Source organism: Paracoccidioides lutzii (genome assembly GCF_000150705.2).
Source record: "Paracoccidioides lutzii Pb01 unplaced genomic scaffold supercont2.19, whole genome shotgun sequence".
Lineage (NCBI taxonomy): Eukaryota > Fungi > Ascomycota > Eurotiomycetes > Onygenales > Ajellomycetaceae > Paracoccidioides > Paracoccidioides lutzii.
In genome coordinates this window covers 1-27,802 of record NW_015440965.1, presented here as the reverse complement: position 1 = coordinate 27,802, position 27,802 = coordinate 1, and the positions used below count along the sequence as shown (strand labels likewise).

Genomic DNA, 27,802 nt, shown 5'->3' with positions numbered 1-27,802 from the left:
GCAAACACAGCAAACACACCCCGAAACGGTAGCCAGCACCAGTCGTCCGGACTTCGAACCGCGCCTGTCCTGGTCCTCAGCATCGGGAAGATTAATCGGTTTATTGGCAACACATCCACAATTCCCGTTAACTAACCCATTCTATTTGCTGGGGCATCCTCGCTCCGCTGGTGCCCTTTACCTAGGTTGCTTATCCCCGAGTATCCGCCTAAGTGCCATCATGAACGCCGCCATGCAGCCCAACTACCGTGGCTATCCTCCCCAGGCCACTTACCATCGTTCTCCTGCGACTCCACGTCGAGGTGTTCCCATCCACGGTATGCCCAGTGTTTTCCCTCTCACCCCCGTTCTATCCGTTGCTCCGAGCCGGTCGCATTTTTATTTTATTTCTAGCGCGTCCACTCCCTTTTCACATGGCCATAACTTTATAAATTAACGCGAAAATTTCTTAGGGCCGATGATGCCAGTTCCCCTCGCACAGCATCCTGTTCCAAACCCGCACCTCAGCCAGCGAAATGTCCCCAACCCTATTGATACCGCCTTGCGGCGGAGCAGGAGGCCAACGGACAAGAATCTTCCCGATGGCGTCGAGGAGGCCGTCATCGGTGAAGGCGTCACCCAGTACAAGATGATGAGAGATGTCGAAAAACGTTTGGATGCGGTTATGATGAGGAAGAGATTGGATATACAGGATTCCGTGACTAGATCTGTGAAAAGGTTCCGAACTTTACGAATCTGGATTTCGAATACTGTGGAAAACCAGCCGTGGCAACGAGAATCAGGGCAAACTAGTAGTGGTGCACCCACTGCTGGACGGTACAAGGTCAAAATTGAAGGAAAGCTGCTAGATGATGAACTTGATGCTGCTGAATCAGATGAAAGTGACAGCGGGGACGAAGAAACTAAGACAAACGGCAAGAATGACCCCGATGTGATGGAGGAAAACTTATCAGAGAAGCAAAAAAATAAGCCTAAGAACCATGCAAACCCACAACGGAAACGCCTGTCGCATTTTTTCAAGTCGATAACGATTGAGTTTGACAAGCCGTCATCTCCTTGTGTTGCAGATATGGCCACTATCAATTGGAACAAACCTACCATACCGCCTAGTTCTATATCACTTCCACTCAGTGCGGACTTTGACTCTCTCGAATTTTCCCGTGTTGCTGAAGTTAACCTGAATGCCACGATCAAGCTTGTACGAGATGAGAACCCCGAACGCTACAAATTGAGCAAAGAGCTAGCGTCACTCTTGGATACTGATGAGGAAGCACGTGGTGGTATCGTTGTTGGCATATGGGAGTATATAAAAGCTATGGGGATTCAAGAAAATGATGAAAAACGCGCAATACGATGTGACGATCGATTGCAAGCTGTATATCAACCCTTTCATTCACATTTTACTTGGCTATTCACTCTCAAACCCTTCCTCTCACTATCTAAATGCGTGCTAACCAACCTCTCAAGCTCTTCAACCGAGACAAGATGTTCTTCCCTGCCATCCCGGACAGCGTCAGCGCACACACCTCCCCCCTAGACCCCATCAAACTCTCCTACACAATCCGCGTCGACCCCGAATTCCACAGCAACCCAACACCAACCATCTACGACATCCGCGTCGCAGTGGACGATCCCCTCCGTGCCAAAATCCTTGCAATAACCACAACCCCAGAATACCCCAACATGCTCCGCCAAGTCGCCAATCTCGACGACCAGCTCGCCCTCATCGTTCAAGCAATCACGCATTCCAAAGCCAGACACGCCTTTTTCCAATCACTCAGCGAGGACCCGGCCAACTTCATCAAGCGCTGGGTTAGTAGTCAGAAGCGTGATTTGGAGGTTATTCTGGGTGAAGCAACCCGTGGGGGCGGGGAGGATGGGAGTGGGCCGGAGTTTAGACGGGGTGGAACGAATAGTGCGTGGGATACGCCTGTTGCTGCAGAGGCGGTGAGGTATATGCTTGCAAAACCGGGTCGGTAGAAAAACGGTTTTCGATGTGGAGAAAGGTGGTGTGTACCTAGGTTCGACTGAATAGCGCAAATGTTCTACGAATGGTGTTTCCGAGTTGGAGGAGATCGGCTAACTTATTGATTTTTACACCCTTACGGTTGAGGTTGTCGTGGTTGAGGTTTCCTTTTTTCTCTTTTGTGTCCAGCTGGGGAAGTCTTAGATTTTTTTTTTTATTTGTTTCCTTTTTTTCCTTTCTGGAAGATGTGGTATGGCGAAATTTCAACTTTTTGGCGGTTGAGCTTCTTGTTAGTCGAGGGTTTTGTCTTTCTCTTCCCTCTTTCCGTTTGCTATGTATGAGTACGGAGCATGTGAGATCGGTCACCCTCATTAAATAATACAATACACAATACCATTACTAGGAATCTCAGATATCCTCCTGATATATCCCGTCCCATCACTGACAATCCTCCGGGTGTTGTGGTGGTCATAGCGGAGATGAAAGAGTTAAAGAAGGTTGATTAATTCAAATACAGATATTTAATATAAACACACGCTATCATGAAGTTAATTTTACGTGATGCGGAGTAGATTTGAACATGAGAGTGTTATTGTTTGAGTAAATCCTGCTGCAATGTCTAGTATCAGCTGAACTTGCGATACCCACTTTAAGCGTAGGGCGGTGATCGATTGATTGCCAAGGGAAGAGGAAAGGGGGGAGTGGAATACAGAAAAAATTAACGAACGACTCATATTTAACACATATTCACGTTTAGAAAGAAAGATACAAATAGCTAGTGTGGAAGAAGAAACGAAACGAAGCGATGAGAGCAAAAAGCCATTTCAAAAGAGGAATTAAAACGTGGGAAAGGGTATCGCTGCAATTCCAGAGCTGAAAATCAGACAGTTTCCTAGAGGAAATTACTGGGGAAAATATATAAAAGGGGAATATAGACATGGGCAAAGTAAAATCAGTGTGAAAGACAAACGGTTTAGATATCTTCGACAATGTGGGCCTTCATTGCCTGTTGAAACCCGTCAGTGTCTGTTTCCAATGACTGGCCATATTGGCTCGGGCCTTCGCCGACCGCGTCAGCGGCTCTGAGTTGGTCTTGGACGGTCTGGTTGATAGCAGGTAGGAAGATGACTTTGCTGTTGGCAGTCTTGGCCATTGCCTGCATTGTTTCAAGGTATCTGATTTGCATGGCGGGGGCAGAGGAGAGGATGTTGGCGGCAGTTCTCATAAGCTGGAGTTTTGTGTCAGTGTTAGTGGATATAATTCGGCAAAACGAGGGTATTGTGGATAGCTATGTTTATTACGAACCTTGGCTGATTCCACCTCTGCGCGCGCGGCGATAACTTTACTTTCTCCAATACGCTTGGATTGCGCAGCCATTGACAGGGACTCCTGCAGTTCGTTGCTGAAGATGATATCCTTAATCAACATAGATTCAACCTGAACACCCCAGCCGGCAGCAACTTCTTCGATGATCTCCCCAATCGACTGAGCAACCTCCTCGCGGCGCTCGATGACATCCTGCAATACACGAGCTCCCACAACGTGACGAAGCGTTGTCTGTGTCCGTTCAACAAGCGCCTGGCGAATGTTTGTGATACCAAAGGCAGCCTTATGCGGGGAGGTGATGTGGTAGTAGATCACGGAGGTCAGGTTCAAGGTGACATTATCCTTTGTCATGCAGACCTGTCGGGGAACCTCGACGATTTGGATCTTCACGTCGACCGTTGTCAAATGTTCGCTGAGAGGATTGACCTTGACGAGACCCGGGTCAACGGCACGTTCGAAGCGACCAAATCGCGTAACCAAGCCAACTTCACCCTGGTCGATGGGTTTGAAGGGGTTGGGACAGCAGAAGCAGCAAGGGATGGCACCAAGGAAACCGATCGCTTCACCCAGAGTGTGGACTAAAGTGGAAATTTGGTTTCAGTCTGCTGTTGTTTCTTCACTTCTAAGAGCGGGGTACATTTTGTGGATGCTGGCATTACTCACTCATCGACGCATACCATCCGTGGACAGTGGCATCGCCATCGGGATGTCTGAGGACCTGCGCATAGCTGGGCTGCAAGTCCTCCAGACGCGCTGGCTGCACTTTCACGATCCCATTGTTTGATGGACGGAAGCCTACGTCGGTTGACAGAGGTCCGCTCTGAGTCGGTGCTTTGCCGTTGGTTGCAGTTGAGTTGCTGGGGGAATCCAACAAGTTGGTAGAAGCAGACATATTGATCTTGATGGGCGGGAACTGGTGCGGTTAACAATTGTTGCAATGTGAATTACTCCGTTTAATATATGATGGAACCTAGGAAGATTTGGGGGTTGCGCAAAGTAGGGTTCACGGGGATAAGGCTATGAAAATAGCAACGGAGACTTCTTCAGATTTGCAAGAGTTATTCTTAGTATCGGGTACAAGGAGAACCCTATCAGCCGCGCTGTCTCCGTTTGGCGGCAGTCAGCCCGCTCGAGAGCTGCGGGAGACGGAACACTAGCAGTCAAAATGGATGGGAATTGGCGGTTTATGATAAAAGTGTTTATGATTGAGTCCAGATAGTTGTCAATATATGCAAGCTAAGGAGCAGAGCAGTCGCATCTGGCTTCGTTTATATTGTGATCAAACACTTCCCCATTTGCGGGGGTTCTACAACCCCCCCAAAACCAGATTAGCAAAAGTATGGGCGGGGGCTTTTCTAATGTGTTCTCCACAAATTCCAGGCTGACTGGCGGATTGGCTCTAAACTGCTCGGTCTTGTGGTACGTACGAGTTGACCAACTTAAGGTGCTTTGAAGTGAGCTTCCATCCCTACCAACGCTAGACTCAGCCACGAATGGCAGCCTATTGATTGCACACGCAGGGCAGACTTGCTTTGCCTGAACGTTCTTGATGGCTCCCACTCCGCGGAAGCAGAAAGGCGAAACATACATAAACGGCGCAGCTGGTTGGATGGAATAGGATCACCGCATCTGTCAATGTGAATCTGTGACCAGCAGCGTTATTAAGACAACGGATTCCCGGGTTCTTTGTTGAAGAAAGGAAATTTATCATATCGTCTGTCTCCGCCGAGTCAAAGCAATAACTTCCATCGCCATTTGGTGTTCGTAAATATACGAGGCTGCGGAAACTGCCCAAGTTCTCACAGCGCAGTTGGTTGAATCACAGAACAACGGAAGGGCCGTTGAGGTATGACGTTCAAGAAGGTCATGGTGTCTCAAGAGATATCTATCTTAACTACATTGCTATTCTTCGGTGATGTGGGTAATGGATTGGTTGGTTGGAGAATGGCAGTTTGCCGTAAAGATCCCCATCTGATGGATCCCTAGCGGGTGTCAGCCCCAACCACATAGGCGCACAAAGAAGCCCAGAAAGACTGAAATGGAATCAGGCGTGGTGCAGCTATCTCAAGTAGAAATCACTCTTCCGTAGATTGACCACATTCTAGGTGTTGGTTATTTGCAAGTACGATACTTTGCACGGTTGCTGGTGAAATGTAGAAAATCCAACCCATTTTATTCACTATCATTCTCAAAGGACCTTGCTCCATCCCCTCGAGTGCGCAACAATAATTCCAATTTAATCTTCAATCCATAGGTGATTCCTCAACATAGACAATCATATACCCTAGTTGAACCCTACAAAAAAAGACAAATCGAGCAGTCAGAGCTCCCGCACTGCTAATTCTTTTTGATCGACGAGTCTAAACAAACGGTTGGTCCCAAATATCCTGCATGTTGCATTACCTCGGTAACGGCGTGGCTGAAGGCAGATCCCATGATATCACCAACATACGTGCAATGCGTGATATATCGTAGTTATCTCATGCGACGGCCAATTCGGATCTTGATGAATAAGGACCTGGGAATTGCACAGATGATTCATGTCCGTCAAGCTTCAAGAATCCGTTCCGAGATCAGAACAAGGGGAAAACGGTTAAACTTTACGGACACGATTGGTTTTTGCACAAAGTCATCGGCTGTGAGCAAGAGAGTGAGGGGCTCGATCAACCCAGCCCCAAGGTCAGACAAGGGGGCCACACTGAACAAACCAAGCTACCACAACGGATACGTTTTCGCCTTCGCCTCGCCTCGGTTACCAATCCGAGCAACCCCCCAGTCGATCTGACAAGGGGGCCGGAACTTGGGGACGGTCTCCAAGAACTCGGAGCCCGTCGAATAACTTCTCTAGGCTGACTCCATATCCTCTTTGCTGGCGGCGTCTTCTGTCAAAAACTATGACAACAATAAAATACACGACGGTAACGTGATTGACAACAACGGTTACCACTCAACTGCACTTGATTTTTTACACGCTGATTTTATGGAAAAATATCAAAAATATTTAATTTTTTTTTTTGGATAGAATATACATTATTTTTTATATATATTAAAATAAAATGTAAAGTTTTAAATTATATTCTTAATTATAATCAACTAATAATAAATATGTTAAGAAATCCGAATTTGTAGGATTTATTAGCTAGCGTGCGTTGAGTGGCAACGTGTGTAAGTGAAGTTCACGTTAGGTGCACGTTATCCCCAGAAGTGACAGACAGATCTTGGATTGGAAAATGACAGAGCTCTCCTTTGCCTTAATACTCCCAAGACCCATCCCTTTCATTGGTCCTACAAAGAGTGGATTTGTAGTCGGCTCTACATGCCTGATGCAGACTCCGTTCCCTGGGGAATTGTATTGTGTTGCGTTCATTACAACATCTATAGATTCCACCGGATAATGTCATCCAAAGGCTCGAAACACGATTATCAGCCTTAATCCTTCAATTGAAATCCGTTGATACTCATCATCATCATCATCATCATCATCATCATCATCATCATCATCATCATCATCATCATCATCATCATCATCATCATCATCATCAACTATCATAAGTAGGGTGGGGTAAACTGAGGAATATTCAAACAACTCTCATTGAAAGCCTTTTGGCAATGTCCAAAAATGTCTTAATCGTTTGCCATAAATCACCCAGCGTAGGTGATATGTCGGGTGATAGCTGAATGAACAGTGCGGGGGGCCTAAATAAACGCGCAGATTCCATCGTTAACTGGTTAAGTTACCGCTCGCCTGTCGCTTATTAAACTAGTTAAATGCAAACCCCTCAGCGGGCATAGCAAAAAGCTGGATAAACCCCACCAACGGGCTTTGAAAGTCTTGCCTAAATTAACATATACTATTTTCAAAAGGCGGACATTTTTCCCCGCCTTCGGATGGTATCCCTATATTTGCAATCGTATCGGGCATGTTCCAGGGTTCAGGATGTGTAAGTTTACCTAGGAGGCAAGCTGAGCTTTTTGCACAGAGTAAACATAACCTTAACTACTCCGTAGTAAGCATAATTAGCGAAAGCTCCATCCGATTTTCACATGCAAAATTCAAAAGTCAAGAATCGCAAAACCCACAAAAAAAAAAAAATATACCTATGATATCATCATTTTGGGAAGATGTTGAGCTCGCAATTGCACACATATCAACAACATAATTCACTCGACAATCAGTGTGAAAGCTATTAGGAAAAAGGCGGTTTGAAAGCTGAAATGCACATGTGAAATCAGTCTGAGCGCAAAGCATTTAAGTTACTACTTTTAAAGAAGAAAAGGACAGTTGGGGATTGAGAAGCAAATCTAGTCGAATAACCAAAAATGATATTATGTGTCAAAAGGCGCCTAAACCCTACTCCCAACACGACGCCATAAGTAGTTAATGAAAGAGTAGACATGGCTGTATGCTTCCTCCCAGAAAGATTTGAGCAAAGTGTCCCTCATATTACACAAAAAGAAGGCTTAGAGAAGAAACCAGAAAATGAACCCATCCAACAGCAAAATGCCAGAAAACAAGGAAACTATTTAAAACATCAACGTCTGAACGACTTTTCTTTTCCCCTCTCGATTTTCAACTTCAAGGCGGCATTAAGGTGCGGTACGACAAGAGACCATCTCCCGCTTTCAAGCAACCTTCTCCGAATGGATCTTCTCAGCAACCTTCCCAACGCCTTTTTGGGTCTCTTTCTCCGCTTTCATAATATACCCCTTCAACCACTCCAACGACTCTGATGTAATTATGATGCCGGTAATAATAACCGCCTTGCCAACACTTACATACCCTTCGCCACCCCCACAGTTCTTATACTCTGTAGAATAAACCTGGAGCAGATGCTGCTTGCCCTCCTGCACAACCTTAAATGGCTTGTCGACATAATTCCTCAGGGTTCCCTTGATAATTTCTGTATCTTCTTTGACGATGGGGAACCGGTCCTCGACACGCTTGAGCCCTTCGCTGCTTAGGGAGTCTGCTTTGGCAACGTAGGGGGCAACGTAGTGGAACGGCTTGGAGAGCAAGGGGAGGACTGGTTTGGCATATGTTGAGTAGCTTTTGTCCGCGAGTTGAAGGGATTTCTGTCCATATGGGTTGCTTTTGAGGTAGGTGATAGAGTCTGAGATCAGAGGAATAGTGGCGAGTTCCTGGAGTGTGGAGTGGGGTGTTAGCGAGGAGTCTGGAGAAAGCGGGATGGGAGGTGAAAAGAGAAGGGGGGAAAGAGGACGTACGTGAAGGAATTGAGAGGATGGCTTTTCGCCGTTGACAGTTGGTTCGCCCATATTGGGTTTTGGTTGTATATGAGATTGAAACTGTGAGAATTGTTTGTTAGCATTTACTCAAAGCTATGAATCATTTGAGGAGCCGTTGAGCGAGCATATAATTATTATTGATGTAAGGTAAATCACATACCTCGGGATGAGCAGATGATCGAAGAATAGAAGGGGCCTGTTTGAACACCGCGAAAGGGTAATCAGCCGTAATAATATGTTACAGTACGCACGAATATATATATATATATATACGAAAGAAGAGAGCGGAAGAAGAAAAATTAAAAGACAAAAAAAGAAAGAAAAGAAAAAAAAAAAAAAAAAAAAAAAAAAAAAAAAAAACAAGAAGGATGGGAAAGAAGAGGGGAATGGGTTTTAATTATTAAGAAACCTTGGGGACCACCCACTCTTCCCTCTTCCTCCTCCAACCCAGAAAAAAACAATAGCGGCAAACTCCCCCCCCCGGCCAAGGTTCAGGGTTAACTAGCACAACGACTTCCCTCATTTCTCCAGTCCTCGTCGTCTCAAACTCCTCTAATAAACCAGGCTCTAGATTCCACCTCGCAGCGAATCAACACCCGCGAAGCCCAGGCGTGAGAGACTGAGCTTGTAAAGCCACTTATCCATTGCAAGCATGTGAAAGTGGCCAAGGGCTAGCTACCAACTAGCCTAGGGGAAGATACACCTACAGAGCAGAGAGGATCAAGGTTCTAGGTTTGACGCCAGAGGCTTCGATGATGATGCGGTGGCCTGGTTATCTCTTGCCGCCGCCAAGTGGTGATGAGAGGCGGGATGTGTACATCTCTCCTATAATGGTATATACATTAATCCTGTAGACATATGTGCTTCTATGGGACATGAGGGACATGGATATAATCTGTCATTCTATAATTTCTCCAACTTGCTTTATTTTTGCCCGGGACATTAGTTGCTAAACATCTTCATTGTACAGGGTTTCGCTGTTTGACAACGTCTGCAGAGATTTATGCTTCACAGCCATGAAGCGGGTCGCTTGACGGTCAAAATAGCCGTTGCCTCGAAAAGATCTCATCCTCTTATTTTAGTTACATGATTGGAAGGTCCATTGTCACCCCAAATGGTTGGACTAACTTAAATCATCCATGGATCAATCCTGCTCAAGACGCAAAACGCAAAAGGAGCACGCTGTTCTGGTTAGTATCACCATGTGGATCTCGACAACTCTATCTCCACTTTCCCAACGCTAAGCGACGCTGGGTTGAAGTCGTCGATCTATCATTCTAGACTTCATCTAACGGGGGTTCTTATGCAGAGCGATGCCCAGCAATGCATCACAAACGCAATTCGTAGAGGGGAAACTCAATTCCTTGTTGGAATCCATGCTCAGCTGTCCGAGTTGCATTGGATCAAACCTTATATACATTGTGAAATATAAAATGTAGACGCCAGTAACGCAATCAACTATTGCTGTGGTAATGTGCTTCGTCGGGAGATGGATCAGGCATGGATTGGGGATAGTGGATTTTGAGCTGTTAGCCTGTGATTACTATTGCTGCATCGAAAATATGATCAAGCAATTGAAACGCCTTCACTCCGTCTCTCCCTCAGTCGAACCTCCCTCCCGCCCAAATCAAATCACAACCAGCATGTGATAGTGGAGACGACTCGACAAGCGCAACATGTGGGCCAGCCGCTAATGGGATATTGTAACTAATGTAACTAACCAGTGCCCTGCCCTATGCAGGCTCTGTGCCGCGACGGTGAGGCATCAGAAATGTGACACGCTTCTTCGGTGTCAGCAAACTATTCAGCGACGGGATAGGGTGGCGTGTATTGCGAAAAGAACTTCGACAATTGCATCAACAGTGCTAAACCCCGACCAAAATTGGTTTTCACAACAACTATTAATAACTAATGTTAAAGTGGACTTAAGGAAACTAGCTTGGCCTTCGTGCAGAATCTGGGCTTTATGTCGATCTTTTCGCCTCTTCCGGGCCTTTTTTTTTTATTTTTTTTTATTTTTTTTATTTATTTTTTATTTATTTATTTATTTTTTTTTTCCCAAATTGATGCGAAAAGTTCCAACAAAGCCTCCGCTTGATATAGTTACTCATGCATTTGACTTTTACAAAACTTTGAGTTATGACGTTGATCAGTGCATAAATCATCCACGGGTCTTGCGAACGGACAACTAATGGGCCGGCTACAACTCCGTGAATCCCTGGGCTTTAAACCGTGAATTCGAACAGATTCCTATCTGTGTCGCACTGAGATAAACATCGATCGATAAACCACACAGGAGAAGTCAAATCTAGGGTACGCCGTTATAGATGATCTTATCAACAACCTCGACATAAAGGGCTCCCCTGGAGGGTGGCTTGGCTGGCGAATCGGCTTTGCCCTCCACTGCTTTTCCATTCTGACCTACCCGAGCAAAGTTTGAGCAACTTACCACCATATGGGTGGTGGGATCCATAATTTTGTTTAACATGTCGCTCGCTTTATCATACCTACTATGTTTATTTCCCTACACCTTAACTTTTCTGTTTCAACTGCATGGATGATGGGTAGATGTGACACCTTTCTGCATGTGATAATCGTATTTCCGTCCCGCGACTGATGTCGTCTCATCGCCGCTCCGCCACTACAACTGCCGCTGTTCTGACCTCCCAGATTTTCATTTCTGTTTTCTATATCTCGGTACATCCAACTGCTCCTCATGGCGTGAAGATCATGTTGCGTTTAAATTGGTAACTAGCTCGTTTATTAGGCTGGGAAATTCGGTTTTGGAAAAGTTTCAAGCGTGATTTGTTTCCCTTTTCCTAGAACATGCATCCGCCAGCGGTTCCTATGTTCACTTGCTAGAAGATAGCTGAGGGCAGGAGGGCGGAGCGAATGTTCATTTCCTTGAGACTCCTGCCCTGTAAGGTATCAATCCCAATGATTCATGTTCTCCAGAGCTGTGTATTCGGAGGTCAATTTTGGGGGCTTGTTCGATCGTTGTTTTTCTTGTTCATGGAATCAATTTGTAAAAATATAGCGACTATCTTCAGCATCCAACATGCCGCTGTTAAAGGAAACAAATGGAGGTTGAATGCTCTACCCGTGAAAGGCATGAACATCGAAGCCGGAAAGGAGACTGATCTGCCACGAAGTGATCCTCTATAAAATCAAAATCAGTCAGAGGAACCAACTGTTGGCATGGCATCGCTGGTCGCAAGTATTCACATGAAGATGCTCTCACAGACGAATTGGAAGTTACAAATGTCAACTGTCGCTACCTACTATGGGGTTGTTCCAATTGCTCTAGTTTACAATCCTTTTTAGAGATCTTGCTTTCAAATCAATAGCGGAAATCATTGGACATCATCCTTGCTGCTCCTTGTACCAGGTTTGACATACCTGGCCTTTGTGACCTCTGGTGCCATTGCTATATATCCCACAATCCGCCGAAGAATTGTCTTCTTCTACTTGTATTGGTATCTATCAGTGGTTTTAGCTGCTCATGTTGTTGTGGAAGACTTTGGTTTAGCTGGTCGGAAGTTGGAACTATCGGTTGGGTTGTCCATTAACTACCAATGTCTTACGTTCTTAAAGTTATGGACTCTGCGGAATTCCAAACCGAACCATGTTTGTTGAAATTGGAGTCTTGGAAAAGGGTGGGATTTCTATTGTGAGATATTCCGACTTGGCATTTAGCGGCGGAAACCCCGGAACTAATGGATGAAACTGCGGCATATCACCAGAGAGGCTATCATTCAGTACACTTTCACAATGTATTTAATCAGAGGTATGAGGTTATCAGAAAGTTAGTGTTTGGTCAATTTTCAACAGTATAACTTGCACATGATGGGTTGTGAGTCTCTCTTTCAGCAGATCATATTCCTTAAGTGACAATTAACTATTACATTTAAAACCTCAATAATATTTTGCATTGAAGATACTGAAAGCAGATGCTTCAGAAACAATAAAGAGCTTATTATATTTTTTAAATTATCTACTCTAAGTCTAAATTATTCTAGCAAATAGTATATTATTAAACTATTGAATTATTTTAAGTATAATAATTTAAATAATATATATTTATATCTTGTTCTCTATAATCATATTTGATGAAATAATAACTATCAGTAAAAGATTATATTAAACTGTTTATATAAAAATATTTTTAAATAAGTTTTGTTGAATTTCAACTTCCTTATAAGTTAAATACTATTGATTGCGGCAGATCAATATATAGATATAAAAGTGATAATATTCTGACTTAATGCAGATATACAACTTATAAGTATTTTGTTTTCAATTGTTAAAACTCTGTATAGTAAGGTATTTTTACAGTCTCTCAAGCTCAATACTATTAAATAATTAGAAAAATTAAAGATAGATAATAGTGTATTAAAATATTTAATAACTATATAGAGACATCAAAAGTGAATTAAATAATACAGACTTTACTATAATTTTAATTAAGATTAATGATCTAAGTTGAAGTACAAATGTACTCATTGTTGTATCAAACTTAAAGCTGATACAAGAACTCATGTCATTATCTAACTATATAAAGTAAGATAATATGATCAGCAGGCAGTAACACTGATAGCTTTATGTGCATCTGAGCTATCTACCGAGACACTTGGGATACTAGCGTAGATATCTAGGCCTTAAGTTGTTTGGTAACTATGCTCAATATCCTAACCCAGTTCTTCAATCTAACCCTTGTGTAAAGATATTTGAATTGGCGAAAAATGAGGCCATTATTTCACTTAAGAAACTTTTAGCCTCACACCTGAACAGATCGACAAAGAGCACACTTATCATATTAGTTAGCTCCTTGATGAGAATGATCTGATGCATAAGAACTTCACAAGACACTTGATGAACAGGTTATCATTTGTCTTTAGTGCTAAGAACATTCAGCATCTTATATCATTTCTTTCATTGATGTCTACTGCAAAACTCTCAAAGATGAATGTCAATCACCAAGCTACTCAAGCACCCCCCTTCCTAGTCAGAGAACCTGATGGATGAGAACATGTCAACATTGAACTTGATGAGGTTTACGGTGGCTCTTATTCCCACTTTACTTGTTGAATGCGGCACTGATGTTGGAGGTCCTAACTACTCTTTGTATGCAAGAGAATAGCATTTAAACTGCCCGTCGAATTCCTGTACACTTTTCCTAAGTATCTCAAAAATACCAGTGTGACGATCTACTAGGGAGTCAAATCTGCTGGAACGAGGAGTGCTGACACATTGAATTAGTGGAGCACGTGCGAATCTCCCTGTATTCCGGAAAAGTCAACAACAACAACGATCAACCTAAGAATATATTCTTGATCTCATAAAGCATAATTTGATCTGCCTCCGGTAGTTGACCCATAAATTCAATACAACCCCGCATTAATCCTAAGTCGCAGAAAAGGAGACCAAAAGAGAAGAAAGAGCCGTGCCGCAAAATAATCTACCAAAATACAAGTCAACAAATATCGAATAGGCCCTTGAAAGAAATTCATCCCATTTTGAAAATTTGAAGTTCACGCGCTAACGTAGAAGGGTTGTTATTTTTTTTAAAAAAAAACTGATGATTGAAATAACTAGGATAGGAAATACAACCCCAAAAGGGAAAAGGGTCGGCAAAAAGGGGAAGAAAAGGAAAAGCAATTGCTATTTGGAGAGGTATTTGCAACTCAAAACAAGAAATATGAAGAGGCCAATGAGGTAAACAAACAGGTATTCGAAAGTACAGGAGGCAAGAAACGTATGAAAATTCCCAAACATCCCAAAAAGCAAAATAGAAGGCTTAATCATGTCTATCGTAAGCATCCACAGATAATGCATGGATACATTCCCTCCCAAAAATTATATTAGTTACACATTAGCGAGTTACTCGTGGAACGTGCTAATAATTCGTTTCAAAATGCTAGTTAACTAAACTCAAGTTAGTGTCATAACCAACCGGAGCTGTGGTGTTTCATCTTGCTTTCCATATCAATAAAACCAAATTACATTTCGTTATCGATTTCACCACCAAAACTGTTCAAAAAATCCTCAGAGTAGTGAGAGAAAGACCCAGAAAGGAAATGCGAACTGAGATTGAGTTCGCTGGTGTTATCGTGTTGAGAGGAAGAGCTTGTTAGGAAGGGTTCATAATCTGATGATAGTGAGTCACTGGCTTCTGTCAGGATCCCGACCGTTGATGGAAGCTGGAGAGAAGCAAGTTGGCTCTGGTCAAGAGTGGCGGAGATGGAAGTCACGGTGGAAGGTTGACTTTGGCTGGCGAAAACATCGAAGTCTGGTGCATTTTCAGCAGCGAATGCTGATTCCGCAGACGAATGCAGCCACAATTGCAAGGAAGATCCCGGCCGTCCCTTTTTGACCGGGGTCGGGGAATCTGGGACAAGAAGCGAGATAGCTGGGATTTCTTCGGGGATATCATCAAGAGGTCTTTTTGTCGGGGAGAGAGAGAGAAAGTTTCTTTCCCAGGTGGGTGTCATTGAACGGAAGCTTCGCGTTGGTGAGGGTAGATTTCCAGTGCTGAAACCTGGCGAGGCAGGAGGCGTGAAGGTAAAGACATCGGGAGGTAAACCGAATCCATCACTGTGCAGATATGGAAAGCCTTCACTACGACTCGAATCTAGTACGCTTTCGGCCTCATTGCTTTCGCTCGGGGGAGAGGCGAGTGTAGAACATGATGATTCCGAAATTGAACTCGCATAAGATTTTCCACTCGCCCCAATGCGCGCTCTGATGGCTTTATTGTGCCGTTCGTCCTGCTCTGGCCTGTTCTTTCGTGGCCTGCCTCGTTTGACTACTTTTCGTACAGCTCCCTTAAAAGCACCGCTGCACATTCCTCGCTGTTTGTGCCTCGTCAAGGCATCCTGTCGTGCAAAGCTGTTGCCACATTCGCATGGGTACGGTTTAACTCCTGTATGGATTTTAGCATGGCGCTTGAGATCGTGGCCACGAACAAAACATTTGTTGCAGTGGTTGCATTTATATTGTCTGTCTCCAAGATGTGTCTGGACGTGGGATTTGATATTTTCCTTCCTTCCAAACCTTTTGTTGCATCCCCGGTACGTACATACCCATTTTTTGTCGACTCCATCAGGTCCCTCGATAAATGCAGCAATGTCGTCAATTGTAATACCTGTCTCTTCAATGGAGGCGTGGACGTTGGAGCCCAGGTTCAAGTCAGCAATTGACACCGGGCGGGGTGATAAAGGCGCCTTCAGCAGCGGTGAACATGGACTTGAGTTAGCCGTTTGAGGATATGTAGGGATGATGAGGGGTAGAGCAGGCATAATCTGCATTTTGGGTCGAGAAGAGTCAGTACGAACTACTGAGCACGGAGTATTCGTAGTCTGGCACGTGGAACTCAAAACGGAGTGAACAGGAGAAGACGGCGGGTCCAATGGAACCGAGATATTTTTTAAATCTTCTGCATGATGGAAGGTGAAATCGGAAAATACATCGTCTCCAAGGTCAGGTAACTGGGTGGTGAAGGTATCCAAGGAGTCGAATAGTGTGGTGTTTGATGGAGAGAGAACATGGCTTTTCTGTTGAAAGAAGTTGCTCCGAACAATCCCTTGGACCGATTTTGATCGTTGCAATGATGTGGAACTGCCTCTATTTGCGAAAATTTTCTCTGCGTGTTGCCTTGTTGGCGAGAGCTGAACACTCGCGGAATTCTGGAAAAAGTCATTCGGTCGCCGGAATGGTGTTGTTGCTGGTGTTAGGGGAAGTGATTCTTCTTGTTGTCAGCTACATATAGTCACCATGATGATGAAGATAATAATAATAATAATAATAATAATAATAATGATAATAAAGTGACCCACCGGAACCAGTTTGCTTTTTGGGAGTGCTTGGCCGTTGGACTGTCGGGCGCTCATACTGCTGAGGAACAATATCCGGGAACTGAGGCAGACTTGGGCTCTTAAGAAAGGAAGGAGGAGGAGGATGTGGAAGCGCATGGCGACCCCGTCCCAAGAGCCCGTCGTCCAGACTTAAGCCTCTTCGGTGCGAATGATAGCTCTGCATATCTGCTCTATCATAGAGTGGCAGATCGGAAGGTGAGGAGAAGTTTCCACGCCTCGTATGCGCTCTTCCGTTCAATCCAAGCTGTAATTTATATTTTCAGAGTACCTTCTGGAGACTATGTGTCGCCTAGGTAATTTTAACAGGTCAGTGGGCCCACAAAAGTGTGCATGCAATCCTTCAATTCAACCATACACAGTAGCAGTGGGATAGGGACTCGTTTTGAAAAATCATGGCCTGATGAAAAGGGAACGAAGCAACGCTACGCCGACCTATAGTGGTGTCAGGCAGTAGCAAAGCAAGAAGGATGTACCAAAGATTCTTAATAAACAAACCCTGGATCAATATGGGTCAAAACCGATATCAGATTGGGGGGCGAAACGGGGTAGCAGAGTGCAAGGGTGTTCGACTCCAAGTATAGAACAGCGTCAAATTTGTCGTCTATCAATAAAAGCGGAGGAGAGAAAGAAGATGGTAAATAAAGAATTTTGTAATAGTGGGCGAAAGGAAATATCAACAGACAAATGTTGAGGTTGGCAGTGGGAAGCGCAAATTATGGAGTTTCTCTCAAGGATCGTTGTCATAGTAAAATGTCGGTTGTAGATCGAAAGCGGGCTCCAAACAAAGATCGTTGGCCCGGCAACCGCCCGATCGGGTTTAGCGTGGTTTAGGATCGCCGGTTTCTGATCACGTGGAAGCTTACTCAGAATCATTTTTCCACGTGATCCACAAACCGCACGCCCGGTATTTTCACCTGTTGCCCTGCTTATTTGTATCTTGAACATCATCAACGATTTGCATAGGAAGGTTGAGGAAGACAATTTGTCGAGGTAAGTTTGAATAAACATCCCATATATTATTTATTGCCATACTCAGGACCTCTATTCTATCTCCCGGGCCCATTTATCCGCCGACTGCATTTGCCTCATCGACATCCTCCATCAAGCAACAAGCAATTCAGATATGATAACTAATCACAGCTATAGGCCTTCGTCAAAATGCAGATCTTCGTCAAGACCCTTACGGGGAAGACTATCACCCTCGAGGTGGAGTCGTCTGATACCATTGACAATGTGAAGTCTAAGATCCAGGGTACGAAAATCTAACCCTACTCACAGCAGGCACAAATTTCCCAAAAAAAAGAAGAGACAAGGAACGAGAAAAAAAAATCTAACATAATTTTCACCCGCATAGACAAGGAGGGAATCCCTCCCGACCAGCAACGTCTGATCTTCGCTGGTAAACAGCTCGAGGACGGTCGCACCCTCTCTGACTACAACATTCAGAAGGAGTCGACCCTCCACCTCGTCCTGCGTCTTCGTGGTGGTGGCAAGAAGCGCAAGAAGAAGGTCTATACCACCCCCAAGAAGATCAAGCACAAGCGCAAGAAGACCAAGCTTGCTGTCCTCAAGTACTACAAGGTCGATGGTGATGGAAAGATCGAGCGTCTGCGCCGCGAGTGCCCCACTCCTGAAGTATGTTGCGTGTCTACGTCCGTGTGTGTGTCATTTTGTCCATTTGCTAAAATTGTCTTAGTGCGGAGCCGGTGTTTTCATGGCTTCCATGACCAACCGCCAGTACTGTGGAAAGTGCCATCTTACCTACGTCTTTGATGAGTCCAAATAGATGGTGGTATTTTTTTGAGTTAGATGCCTGTTAGGTATGGGACGGGGAAAACTGAATACCTTCCTGTATCTAGTTGACGAGCAATCAAAATTGAATTTTAAGCCGCCTTGTTTTCTTGTTAATTGGACCTATCAAGTACCTAGTATCCAGTATGGAGGAGATAACGTATACATGTGAATCATTGCTGTCATAAATTGCTGCCTTATTGTTTCCATCTTGTCAAGTTGTTGCTGACAAATGGGAGGCTTATTATGTATGACTTTGTTACAAAAAAGGGAAAAGCTGCGTGCAGAGCATGTAACCATCACCCATTCAACCATTCCAAGTATCGTCGGATGTGAAAGGAGAAGGTTAATACATACCAAACAAATGGGTTGATAAAGAGAAAACAATTAAACACATCCTGCAGAAAAGAACAGATGGCCTCGATACATATTGCTATCCACGCCTCCCTACTCCCCAGGAAACTGATTCTTCAAGTTATCATATTTACTCTCCGGAAACGACAACACATTCTGAACCTTCTGCAACTTCGAAGTCCCCCCAATCTCTTCCACAAAAGTGCCAATAAGGCTCCCATTCGCCTTGTTGCCGGTTTTGGGATCCCTATCCCCGCTCGCTTCCCACCACATTCCCCCTCCAAGGCCTCTCTCGATAAGATACCTGGTCTTCTCTTCAACCATCGGCACAGTATCATAGGTAATCATCGTGCGAGAGGGCCTGTCGTAGCTCCAAGTTGCACCACATTCACCACTACGAATGGATAGCATCTGCTCTCCCGCACCGGGTTTAGGCAGAACTTTGTAATCCCAAACACCGGTCTCCCAACTGCCGGAGCCGCCGTTGCCTTGGAAGGGAGTCCCAGGACCATCGGTATTGGCGAAGGTGCGTCCGTATAACGGCATTCCTAGGACTATTTTGGAGGCTGGTACGCCGCCGACGCCAATATAATGATTCAGGGCTGCTTCAGTGGAGAACGGGGTTGATTTGGGGTTCGATCTGGAGGGTTTAATGTTTGATTGATGACCTGCTATGGTGTCCCAGCTTCCGGAGTAGTCATAGGCCATGAGGTTATAGAAGTCCAGATATGGGGTCATCTCTTGGAGGCGTAGCTTTCGATAATTCTCGGGGCCTACATAATTCACATTAATAATTTGGCAGGAAACCATGATGCAGTGATATAACCAAGCTGGTCGTCGTAATTTGTAATATATACCTACCTGCTGGGCAAGCGATGGTTAGCAGGAACTTGCGACCCCCCCCACCTACCCTATCAAGTTCCTATTTTGACAGAAGGATTAATGGTCAGATTGACAATAGTTGGATAGCTGGGGAACACAAGATTACCATACCTCTCGTGTCGCTTTAAGGAGCGACACAAAGTCCTTGGCCTCGCCATCATCTAATATTGGTATTAGCACATGTCACTGGCGTGTAAAGAATTTTAGCAGTGAATCCATACTCATGGGATACTCCCAGTCAACATCAAGTCCTGTAAGCCGCAGCAGCATTTTATTAGTTTCTTTGAGTCGATTTCAATTTGACGTATCCTGTCTTCATTTACGTTACTAAGGATAACACCTACCATCCAATCCCAAATCAAGAAGTAACTTGACAGCAGTTTCAGCAAACTTGGCTCTACCAGCTGGGGTGCTTGCAGGTAGGGCGAAGTTGGAAGAATATGTCCATCCCCCGATGGAGAGGAGCACATTCAGATTCCGATTTTTCTTTTTCAGCAAGAAGAGTTGCTTGATGCAGCCATACACATTGGTTCCGACATCGTTCCAGGAATCGGTTGGATAGTGCTTTTCAATATCGGACCAAGTATCGGACAAGTAGCTAACGAAAAAGGCCGCGGGATACGAGTTAGAATTGTTCCTAAACTCGACTAATTGAGTAATTTAATGCTGACCACAGCGGAGAAAACATACACTTCTCCGCTCTCTGGGCGGACGTTCGCAAACGCGTACAGAACGTGCGTCAGCTTCTCCACTGGCAAGTCTTGTGGGTGATAGTTACGACTGTAGATCGCCTGTATCAACGGTTAGTTAAATGCTGAAAGATGCAAGAAGATAAACGATTTAAACCAAACATATAGACAAATAAAAGGCTAAGTCTATGTCTGTTAGTACAGGATATCATTACAGTACATAGGATTGCCCAACAATGAAACCTATCAAGCTTCAGAATAGAACGTACGTCTAACATGCATTTAGACTTTGTGGTCCAACCCGAGAAACGGTGCATACCTGGGGTGTAAGGTGGCACATATTTAAAACAACTTGATGACCGACAACTAACGAAAACAGATGGGAAAATGATCTCAACCACATACCCAGTTGACAAAATACACGACCGACCTGAACCCGGGATTCGTCATGTTGACTGGTGGATCTGGTGGATTGGGACACGAACCTCCGTATTTGGGAAGGTATAGACGTTTGTTAACTACAACGATATTAACAGGAGATTTAATAGCAAGGGCGGCGGCAGTAGTATCAGCAGTGTCAGCAATTGTTGCTGTTGTTGTTGTTGTTGTCGTCGTCGTCGTCGTCGTCGTCGTCGTGAACTGCTTAGCAAGAAAGGTAGGCGGGTTGTTATAGTTCTCCTTCAAGCCTCCTTTGCGGGGCAAAAAAGAGAAGTGTGGCTGAGTTTTAGCTGCAGAAACGTCGTCAGAGTCGAAGCTGCAGGTGTAAAGCGCATAAAACAAACTACTACTGAAAAAAAAGAAGATGCAAAAGCAGAGGAGTATCAACCATAACAGTGGAGAGCTGGGTTTCATAAACGGACGGCTTCGACGGCTGGCAGTCCGGTCTTTGTATTCTTGTGCTTCAACAGGTGGCAATTGGAATTGGATCGGGATCCTCGTCATTTTATCATGACGAAAACGCGCCGATTCCTGATCCTCACCCTGCTTGCCTGAACGGTACGCCTGGTGATAGGATCCCATGATTGCGGTGGCTGCAGGTGGGCTTGACAGCAGGTACGCAAGTAAGCGAGCGTTGCACAGTTGGATAGGGCTGGGCTGGTTTTAAGATGTGATGACTGAACCTTGAAATGAATGGATGTTTGATCAAGCAAGAAGCTGATGGGGATAAGAAACGATGAAGGTAAAGAGGAGTTCCAGGAGAGATGTCATCCTCACCCTCCTTCTCTTGCTTACAACAGCCTTCCTGTTCTCACTCTCATGCTTTCTTTGTCGTGTGATGACTGTAGTGAGGGGCAACAGCAGCACAGTTCAGGGTGCATATGCAGAATCATGTTAACTGATTCCTGTCTGCTCATTGCCGATGAGAGCTGGATTCATCTCCCTCTTCCTTTCTATCCCTCTACATGGTTTTGGTTTTTCACAGATATGAAACTGCGATATTCAGAGTGGATAAGCATCATACCCATACGTAGCTCTATGGGAGAGGCGGACATCAGTGTAGGGTATTCCAGCCATTTGGATGCGAAACATCATGTTTATTTGACAGATCAGCTCCTTTATTAGAACAGGTAGAGAGGTATGAATGTGTAGTTGTCAATCTTGCCTGGAGTTGGGTTTGGGGGGAGGGTTGAGTTATGGGGTTGCTATCTCATTTGCTTCGGTGGCTGAAGCCATGAAGTTTTAAACTATAGTCATAAGAAGCTTTAATATTTCATACCTCGCTGCAGTGATCACCCTTTGGTTTTTATCACTTTTTCACCAACTCAAGGGGAAAAGAAGTGTGGGCATCGTCAAGCACGGAAGGGGAACAAGAACCACCCTGACTGTTCCATGCTGAATCTGCTAGGTTGTTGCAACTAATTTATGCCGGCCAAGGCTCGCCACCAAGCTTCAAGTAGGGTTAGGTCTAACCAGTTATCCTAGTTAAATTAAACTACTCCGATAAGCTAATTTGTCAAATGACACACAACCATTAAAAGGAATAACTGCAGCTGTTGCAGACAGACCCATGTGCAATCTCATAGATCTCTGTCTTGTAACTAAATACCCGTAACTAAATATCCTCACTAAGAACAAGTGCCCCACCCCCCAAAAGAGATCAACCGGTGGCGTCGAGGCTCCCGTCTTTGGGTTCAAGTCACAGTTTTAGTTCGCCCAGGCCACACTTTCACCGTTGTTTAGGGGTGCATAAATAACGAGGAATCAGAGATCTGCTTTTGGAATGCACTCCGTGGCCAAAGAAAACATTCTCATTCGGTGAAACGCGACAAGGCTTCTGTTGAAAAGTCAAGACGCCCGCTGCGCACGTCAGCAATACTTAACAGGTTTCCTTTTGTATGAAGCGGGAAATCGGGTTTAGGATTGAACGTCCATTGGTTGATAGTTTAATTTCTTCCGTCGTGCTGGACTTGCAACTAGTAAAACCGGTTTTCGTTTATCCCCTGCAGAAGTGGAAGAGCCTGGGGGTTTGTTCAAATATTATAATAGACAACACGAGACAACGCGCCATTTGCTAGTTATGGGTCTTCTTTTCCTTGCTTTTTGCATCCCCAGACCGAACAGGCGTGCCTAATGCCGAGCCTTGAGCTGTATCTGCTGAGAGGGGAGCGCCTTGAAAGTTGGACTGATAACTGCAAATGCAACCCCTCGATTTTCATGTCAAGTATGTGGCATTTCGTAGAAGAGATAGATAATATCTTTACCTTTCCTACAGGATCCTGATATAGCCACTTTTCTCTCATACTTTGAAATACGGGAGACTTGGGGTAGTAGATTTTAACATAACATCAGGTGTACACAATGTTACTACCGTACATTTTAATGCAGGGCCTATAAGTTGGAAGAGCATTTAATCTCTATCCGTAACCCCAAAAACAAGAGCATTTAATCTCTATCTTTAACTTCTAAAAATAAGAGCATTTAATCTCTATCCCTAACCCCCAAAATAAGAGAGCATTTAATAATCTCTATCCCTAACCCCTAAAAATGCCGGCAGAGCGAGACAGCATTGGTTATAGGAAGCTCAGAAAATGACGAGGGAATATGCTTCAAAATTCAGAGGGAGAAAAATTAAGGGGGACCTAAGGCACAGCATGCCGTATACCACATATCCAACCATCAACGTGCATTCATACATCACTGAACAACGTCAATCATCACAATCCGCTCTTCGTCTCCTTTTCAGGCTGGCTCTGGGTATGATCGTCCTCACCCTCCTCCATTCCATCATAATCCAGCGCATTCAGCACCTCTTCTTTGTCATTAAGTTTACGGAAGGTGAACCAGAAAATGATGCCCGCAATCAACGACGCGCCACAAAGACCGGCAAACATCCACAGAATGGCTGGGTCATAGGCAGCCGGAACCAGGACCTCTCCAATAGCTGCACCAAACGCATTGGTCAGGAGATACATCGCCTGCACGAAACTCTTCATGGAGGGTGGCGCTTTGGTATAGGCATATTCAAGACCAGAGACGCTTGCGAAAATCTCTGAGATACCAATGAGGACATAGGCAGGTGTCTGAACACCAATGTGCACATGGTTACCACGTGCGACACCGTCAACTTTAGATAAGTCACAGAGTGGGTTCTGAAAGCAAGGACCGGTAGAATAGATGAGGTGCTGCACGACGGCTGCGTACAACATGGCCAAGGAACCGACGACGAATCCGAGAGTGATACGGCTAATAGGCCGAAAGGAGATGTGAAGCCGTTGTAGAATGGGGTATACTATGCGGTCCAGAATGGGGATAACTAAGATAATGGAGATCGGGTCGAAGTTTTGCATTAGATCGTTTGGAATGCCATGTCCTTCCATTTGAGCAGCTGCAGACGATTATCAGCAGGATTTCTTTTTCTATCCGTTTGCCTGTATTTCGCCCTAATGGTTTAAGGGATAATCTTTTAACGTACCTTGCGCTACAAAGTTTCCAGAGAATTGACCATAAACAGCCCAGTAAATAGGATAGAAGGCGAACACTTGGCAAGCAACGAGAGCACGTTTGAGTTCATCCACGAAATGGTCGTTCCAGGGGAACGATCGACCCATGCCATGCTCCGCCTGGAAGGAAGATTTGGGGGCATCCATATTCCGGTTGATGATCATGATCCAGATAGCCCTAAAGGCATTGGAAATGACCGATCCATCTGGAGGGCGGATGACGTAAAACTTGCGCCCAAAAATCAAAACGGATGTTCCCGTGATGAATACAGTGAGTCCGAGAAGATATGCTGACCAGAAGCCAACATCTCTTTCCAAATACGGAGTGGCGAGAAGAGATAGGGCACCAATATTAATACAGGCGTAGAAGATCATGTAGATTCGCTGGATGGTAAGAGCTGGATCGATAATAACGCGTTGGCCTTTCTTGTTGGTTCTAATGGCCATCCTCTTTCGGGTATATTGATCCGCAATCAGGGGAGCAACATTTGACTTGATGCCTCCAGTCCCGATGCCGATGATGATAATGGCAACAATGAATCCGCCAAGACCCGCGTCATGTTCGAGAGAGACAGGAAGTGATGTCAGGAATAAGATAAGAAGGCCAACGATATACACGAAACAAAACCAGAGAATGGCCAAATACTTCCCCAGATATTGATCTGCAACAATAGCTCCAAATATAGGCGTCACTAGTCATGAAGTCTTTAGCATAGCTTGATCATCTCGTGTTCCTCTTAGAAAGCAGAGCTCACCGTAACACCAAAATTGAAAGAATGTAACAAGGCCGGTAGCGCCCTTGCGGCCCAGCCCTGGTTCCAAACGTCAGGGCACTTTCTCTGCAATTTGAAAGATATACTCTCTGGTCTGTTGAACATACCAAGCGCTCCTCGCCCTAAACTACCATCAAGAGGTCGCTGGATATAATTTTGGAATACCCCAGTCATCCCATAATATGTGAAACGCTCGCTAAGCTCGACGGCAGCAACAAGCCATGCTGAGAGAGGGAGGTTCTCGGGAATATGTTGCAGAGTACGCTTTTCCAAGTCAGTCGGCTCCTCTCCGTCAGGAGTTACGACGCCCTCTTTACGCGAAATAGTTGGTAAGAGGGCTTCCGCATTGGAAGTCGCTAAAATCCTGTCTCCCGTAAACTCCTTTCCATCGTAGTTACCCACAGCGGGCAGTTCATTGAGATGTGGCCTTTTGTGACTCCAATTAGATCAAATCTGGCCGCGAGATAAACAATGCCTCATGCAAAGGATGAAACAAAAATCCGAAGAGAAGCAAAACTCACTCATTATTTTCCAATTTTTGGTCAGTCATGGTTTGCAACTCCCCGCTTGGCAATATTTGGATATCTCAGACAAGAGAGGTGAGCTAATGTGCGAACACACCACAGAGAAGGAAATGGTATAACCTCTATCTAGCCAGTATATAGAGGGGGAGTCGTGCGATTCTACGTGGGTAAACATGTGTCTAGTGACTTTACCGTGGGGATGGGGTAACCCGCGGTTTGCTCTGTAGTTATCTGAAAAGTTTGAAGGCCATTCCAGACCTTGCTCGGACAACTGTCTAAGAATCATCATGGCCACCCGCAATTGAAATCCCACAAAACCACAGCTCGGTCAAATTGATACAAAGTGAAACACTCCACTCGCATCGGCCTAAACTTTTTTCGAGGATGCTGACCGAGCTTGAAAACTTCCTCTCCACAATAAGTTGCCGATCAGACTTTTACTGAAAAGAAAACGATGGACTGGGTTCGGACGGCTGGAGAGATTCAATGGCACGAAGTTTTTGTAAACCCAGGTTACGCTCCTAGTTAGTTAACTGACGCACTTCCCCACCAAGCGAGCCACATAAACATATTATATAAATGTTAACCAGAATTATCTACATTCAGCAACCACTAATTAAATTAAATTACATTATTAAAGGATTAGGACAGTGTGTTCATTTAATGCCTGAGCATATTGCAATAGCCGGGTTGAATAACAGACTGCATTTTTGCTTCTCTTTTTCATCTACTACTTCTTCATAATTAGAGTATTGACTACGTCATATTCACGGACCTTGATAACTTGATTAAATTCTTTTACTAAGTTAACTATTTAATAGACTTGGAAGATTTTGTTTAATAAGATTTTTATCCTTACCCACCAGTTCTATGTAATTAATGAAGGTTGATAGATGTTTATAGAACTTTGAATGACTGAGAATAAAAAAAATTAAGTTAAATGTCAAAACAATTAAATAATTTAATTTGAAAAAATAAAATTAATTTAGTAGCAAAAAATCAACTTTAAAAATTAAAAATCTTTAAATATATTAATATATAGAAATAATTTTATTTTTATTATAGATTTAATTTATTTTAAAATAAGTTATTAAAATAAATTTTTAAATATCTACTTTTAGTAATAAAATATAAAATTTAAATTTAATTTCATATATTATATTATAATTATTTTTTTATAATTTATAATATTATAAAAATAAAAAATTTATATATTTTAAATTTTTAATTATATTTTAATAATTATATAAATAATTATAAAATTTTTTTAAAATAAAACTAAAAATTATTATAATTATAAATTTATAATAATAATATAATATAATTTTTATTAAATAAATATAAAATCTTTTTAAACTTTAATATATAAATTAATAAATTTAATAAATTATATTTTTATTAAAATAAAAAAAACTTTAAAAAATAATATATATATAATATAAAAAATTTTAAAAACTATTTTTTTATTTATTAATATATTAATTTTAAAAATTAAATATTAATATAAATTTTTTTATTTTTTTAATTTTTATATTAAAAAATTAAAGAATTATATACTAATAAATAAATTAATTTAAAAAATATATTAAATATATAATATATAAAATTAAAATAAAATAAAAGTTTTATTTAATAAAATATATAAAAATCTTCTTTTTCTATAATTTAATTAAAATTTAAATAATTAATTTTTATTTTATAATTTTATTAATTAATTATATATATATATTTATAATATTAAATTAAAAATAAAAATTTTAAAAAATTATAAAAAAATATTTAAATATTTAAATAAAATTTAAAAATAATTTTATTTTTTATATTATTATTATTACTTATTTATTTTTACTATATTAAATATATATAATTATATTATTTAAGATAAATTTATTTAATTATTATAATATTTTAAGAAAAAACTTTATAAATAGATAATATAAGTTAAATATTAATATGAAAAAATTTTTTAAAATAAAAATTATAATTATTTTAAATATTTATTTTTAATAAAAATTTTATTAATATTAATATTTTTATTTAATTAAAATATTATAAATTAAAATAAAAAAATAAATAATAAATAATAAATATTATTTTTATATTTATTATTATTTTTTAAAAAAACTTTTTTTAAATTAAAAATATATATTTTATTGTATTTTTAATAAATTATAAAAATTTAATAAATTTAATTATTTTAATTAATTTAAAATCTATTTTATAATAAAATTAAATATTAATATAGAAAAATATAAAAATTTTTATATATTTATAATATCTTTTAATATAATAATATATTTAAATTATTATAATTAATTAAATATATTATATTTATAAATATTTAAAATTATTAAATTATATTTTAAAAAAATTATATTTAAGAGAATAATATTAGTAAAATTATAAAGTTTATATAAATTATTATAGAATCCCACCAC

The 27,802-nt window shown here is 42.3% G+C and overlaps 7 protein-coding genes across 7 annotated transcripts; 2 read left to right on the top strand and 5 right to left on the bottom strand.

Annotated features, from left to right (window-relative positions):
- Positions 1-220: 220 nt before the first annotated feature.
- On the top strand, positions 221-1,980 carry PAAG_06542 (SWI/SNF transcription activation complex subunit; the record flags this gene model as incomplete). The annotated part of the gene is made up of 3 exons (XM_015845921.1): positions 221-317; positions 453-1,375; positions 1,468-1,980. 3 exons carry the CDS (start codon positions 221-223, stop codon positions 1,978-1,980), a joined length of 1,533 nt encoding a protein of 510 aa, XP_015700147.1.
- A 959-nt stretch (positions 1,981-2,939) lies between these two features.
- PAAG_06541 (erythrocyte band 7 integral membrane protein) lies at positions 2,940-4,184 on the bottom strand (the record flags this gene model as incomplete). Its single annotated transcript, XM_002791325.2, has 3 exons — positions 2,940-3,194; positions 3,272-3,870; positions 3,956-4,184. The coding sequence occupies 3 exons, from the start codon at positions 4,182-4,184 to the stop codon at positions 2,940-2,942; spliced, it is 1,083 nt and encodes a 360-aa protein (XP_002791371.1).
- Positions 4,185-7,915: 3,731 nt separating this feature from the next.
- On the bottom strand, positions 7,916-8,566 carry PAAG_06538 (CAP20 protein; the record flags this gene model as incomplete). The annotated part of the gene is made up of 2 exons (XM_002791322.2): positions 7,916-8,431; positions 8,516-8,566. 2 exons carry the CDS (start codon positions 8,564-8,566, stop codon positions 7,916-7,918), a joined length of 567 nt encoding a protein of 188 aa, XP_002791368.1.
- Positions 8,567-14,535: 5,969 nt separating this feature from the next.
- PAAG_06537 (hypothetical protein) lies at positions 14,536-16,573 on the bottom strand (the record flags this gene model as incomplete). Its single annotated transcript, XM_015845920.1, has 2 exons — positions 14,536-16,280; positions 16,372-16,573. The coding sequence occupies 2 exons, from the start codon at positions 16,571-16,573 to the stop codon at positions 14,536-14,538; spliced, it is 1,947 nt and encodes a 648-aa protein (XP_015700146.1).
- Positions 16,574-17,568: 995 nt separating this feature from the next.
- On the top strand, positions 17,569-18,196 carry PAAG_06536 (ubiquitin-40S ribosomal protein S31 fusion protein; the record flags this gene model as incomplete). Its single annotated transcript, XM_002791320.2, has 3 exons — positions 17,569-17,662; positions 17,765-18,045; positions 18,107-18,196. The coding sequence occupies 3 exons, from the start codon at positions 17,569-17,571 to the stop codon at positions 18,194-18,196; spliced, it is 465 nt and encodes a 154-aa protein (XP_002791366.1).
- Positions 18,197-18,648: 452 nt separating this feature from the next.
- On the bottom strand, positions 18,649-21,146 carry PAAG_06535 (endochitinase; the record flags this gene model as incomplete). The annotated part of the gene is made up of 8 exons (XM_015845919.1): positions 18,649-19,328; positions 19,417-19,477; positions 19,549-19,598; positions 19,659-19,688; positions 19,782-20,035; positions 20,128-20,228; positions 20,532-20,880; positions 20,953-21,146. 8 exons carry the CDS (start codon positions 21,144-21,146, stop codon positions 18,649-18,651), a joined length of 1,719 nt encoding a protein of 572 aa, XP_015700145.1.
- A 2,135-nt stretch (positions 21,147-23,281) lies between these two features.
- On the bottom strand, positions 23,282-25,390 carry PAAG_06533 (peptide transporter PTR2; the record flags this gene model as incomplete). The annotated part of the gene is made up of 5 exons (XM_002791317.2): positions 23,282-23,952; positions 24,040-24,759; positions 24,823-24,879; positions 24,948-25,267; positions 25,362-25,390. The coding sequence occupies 5 exons, from the start codon at positions 25,388-25,390 to the stop codon at positions 23,282-23,284; spliced, it is 1,797 nt and encodes a 598-aa protein (XP_002791363.1).
- Between the last annotated feature and the right edge of the window lie 2,412 nt (positions 25,391-27,802).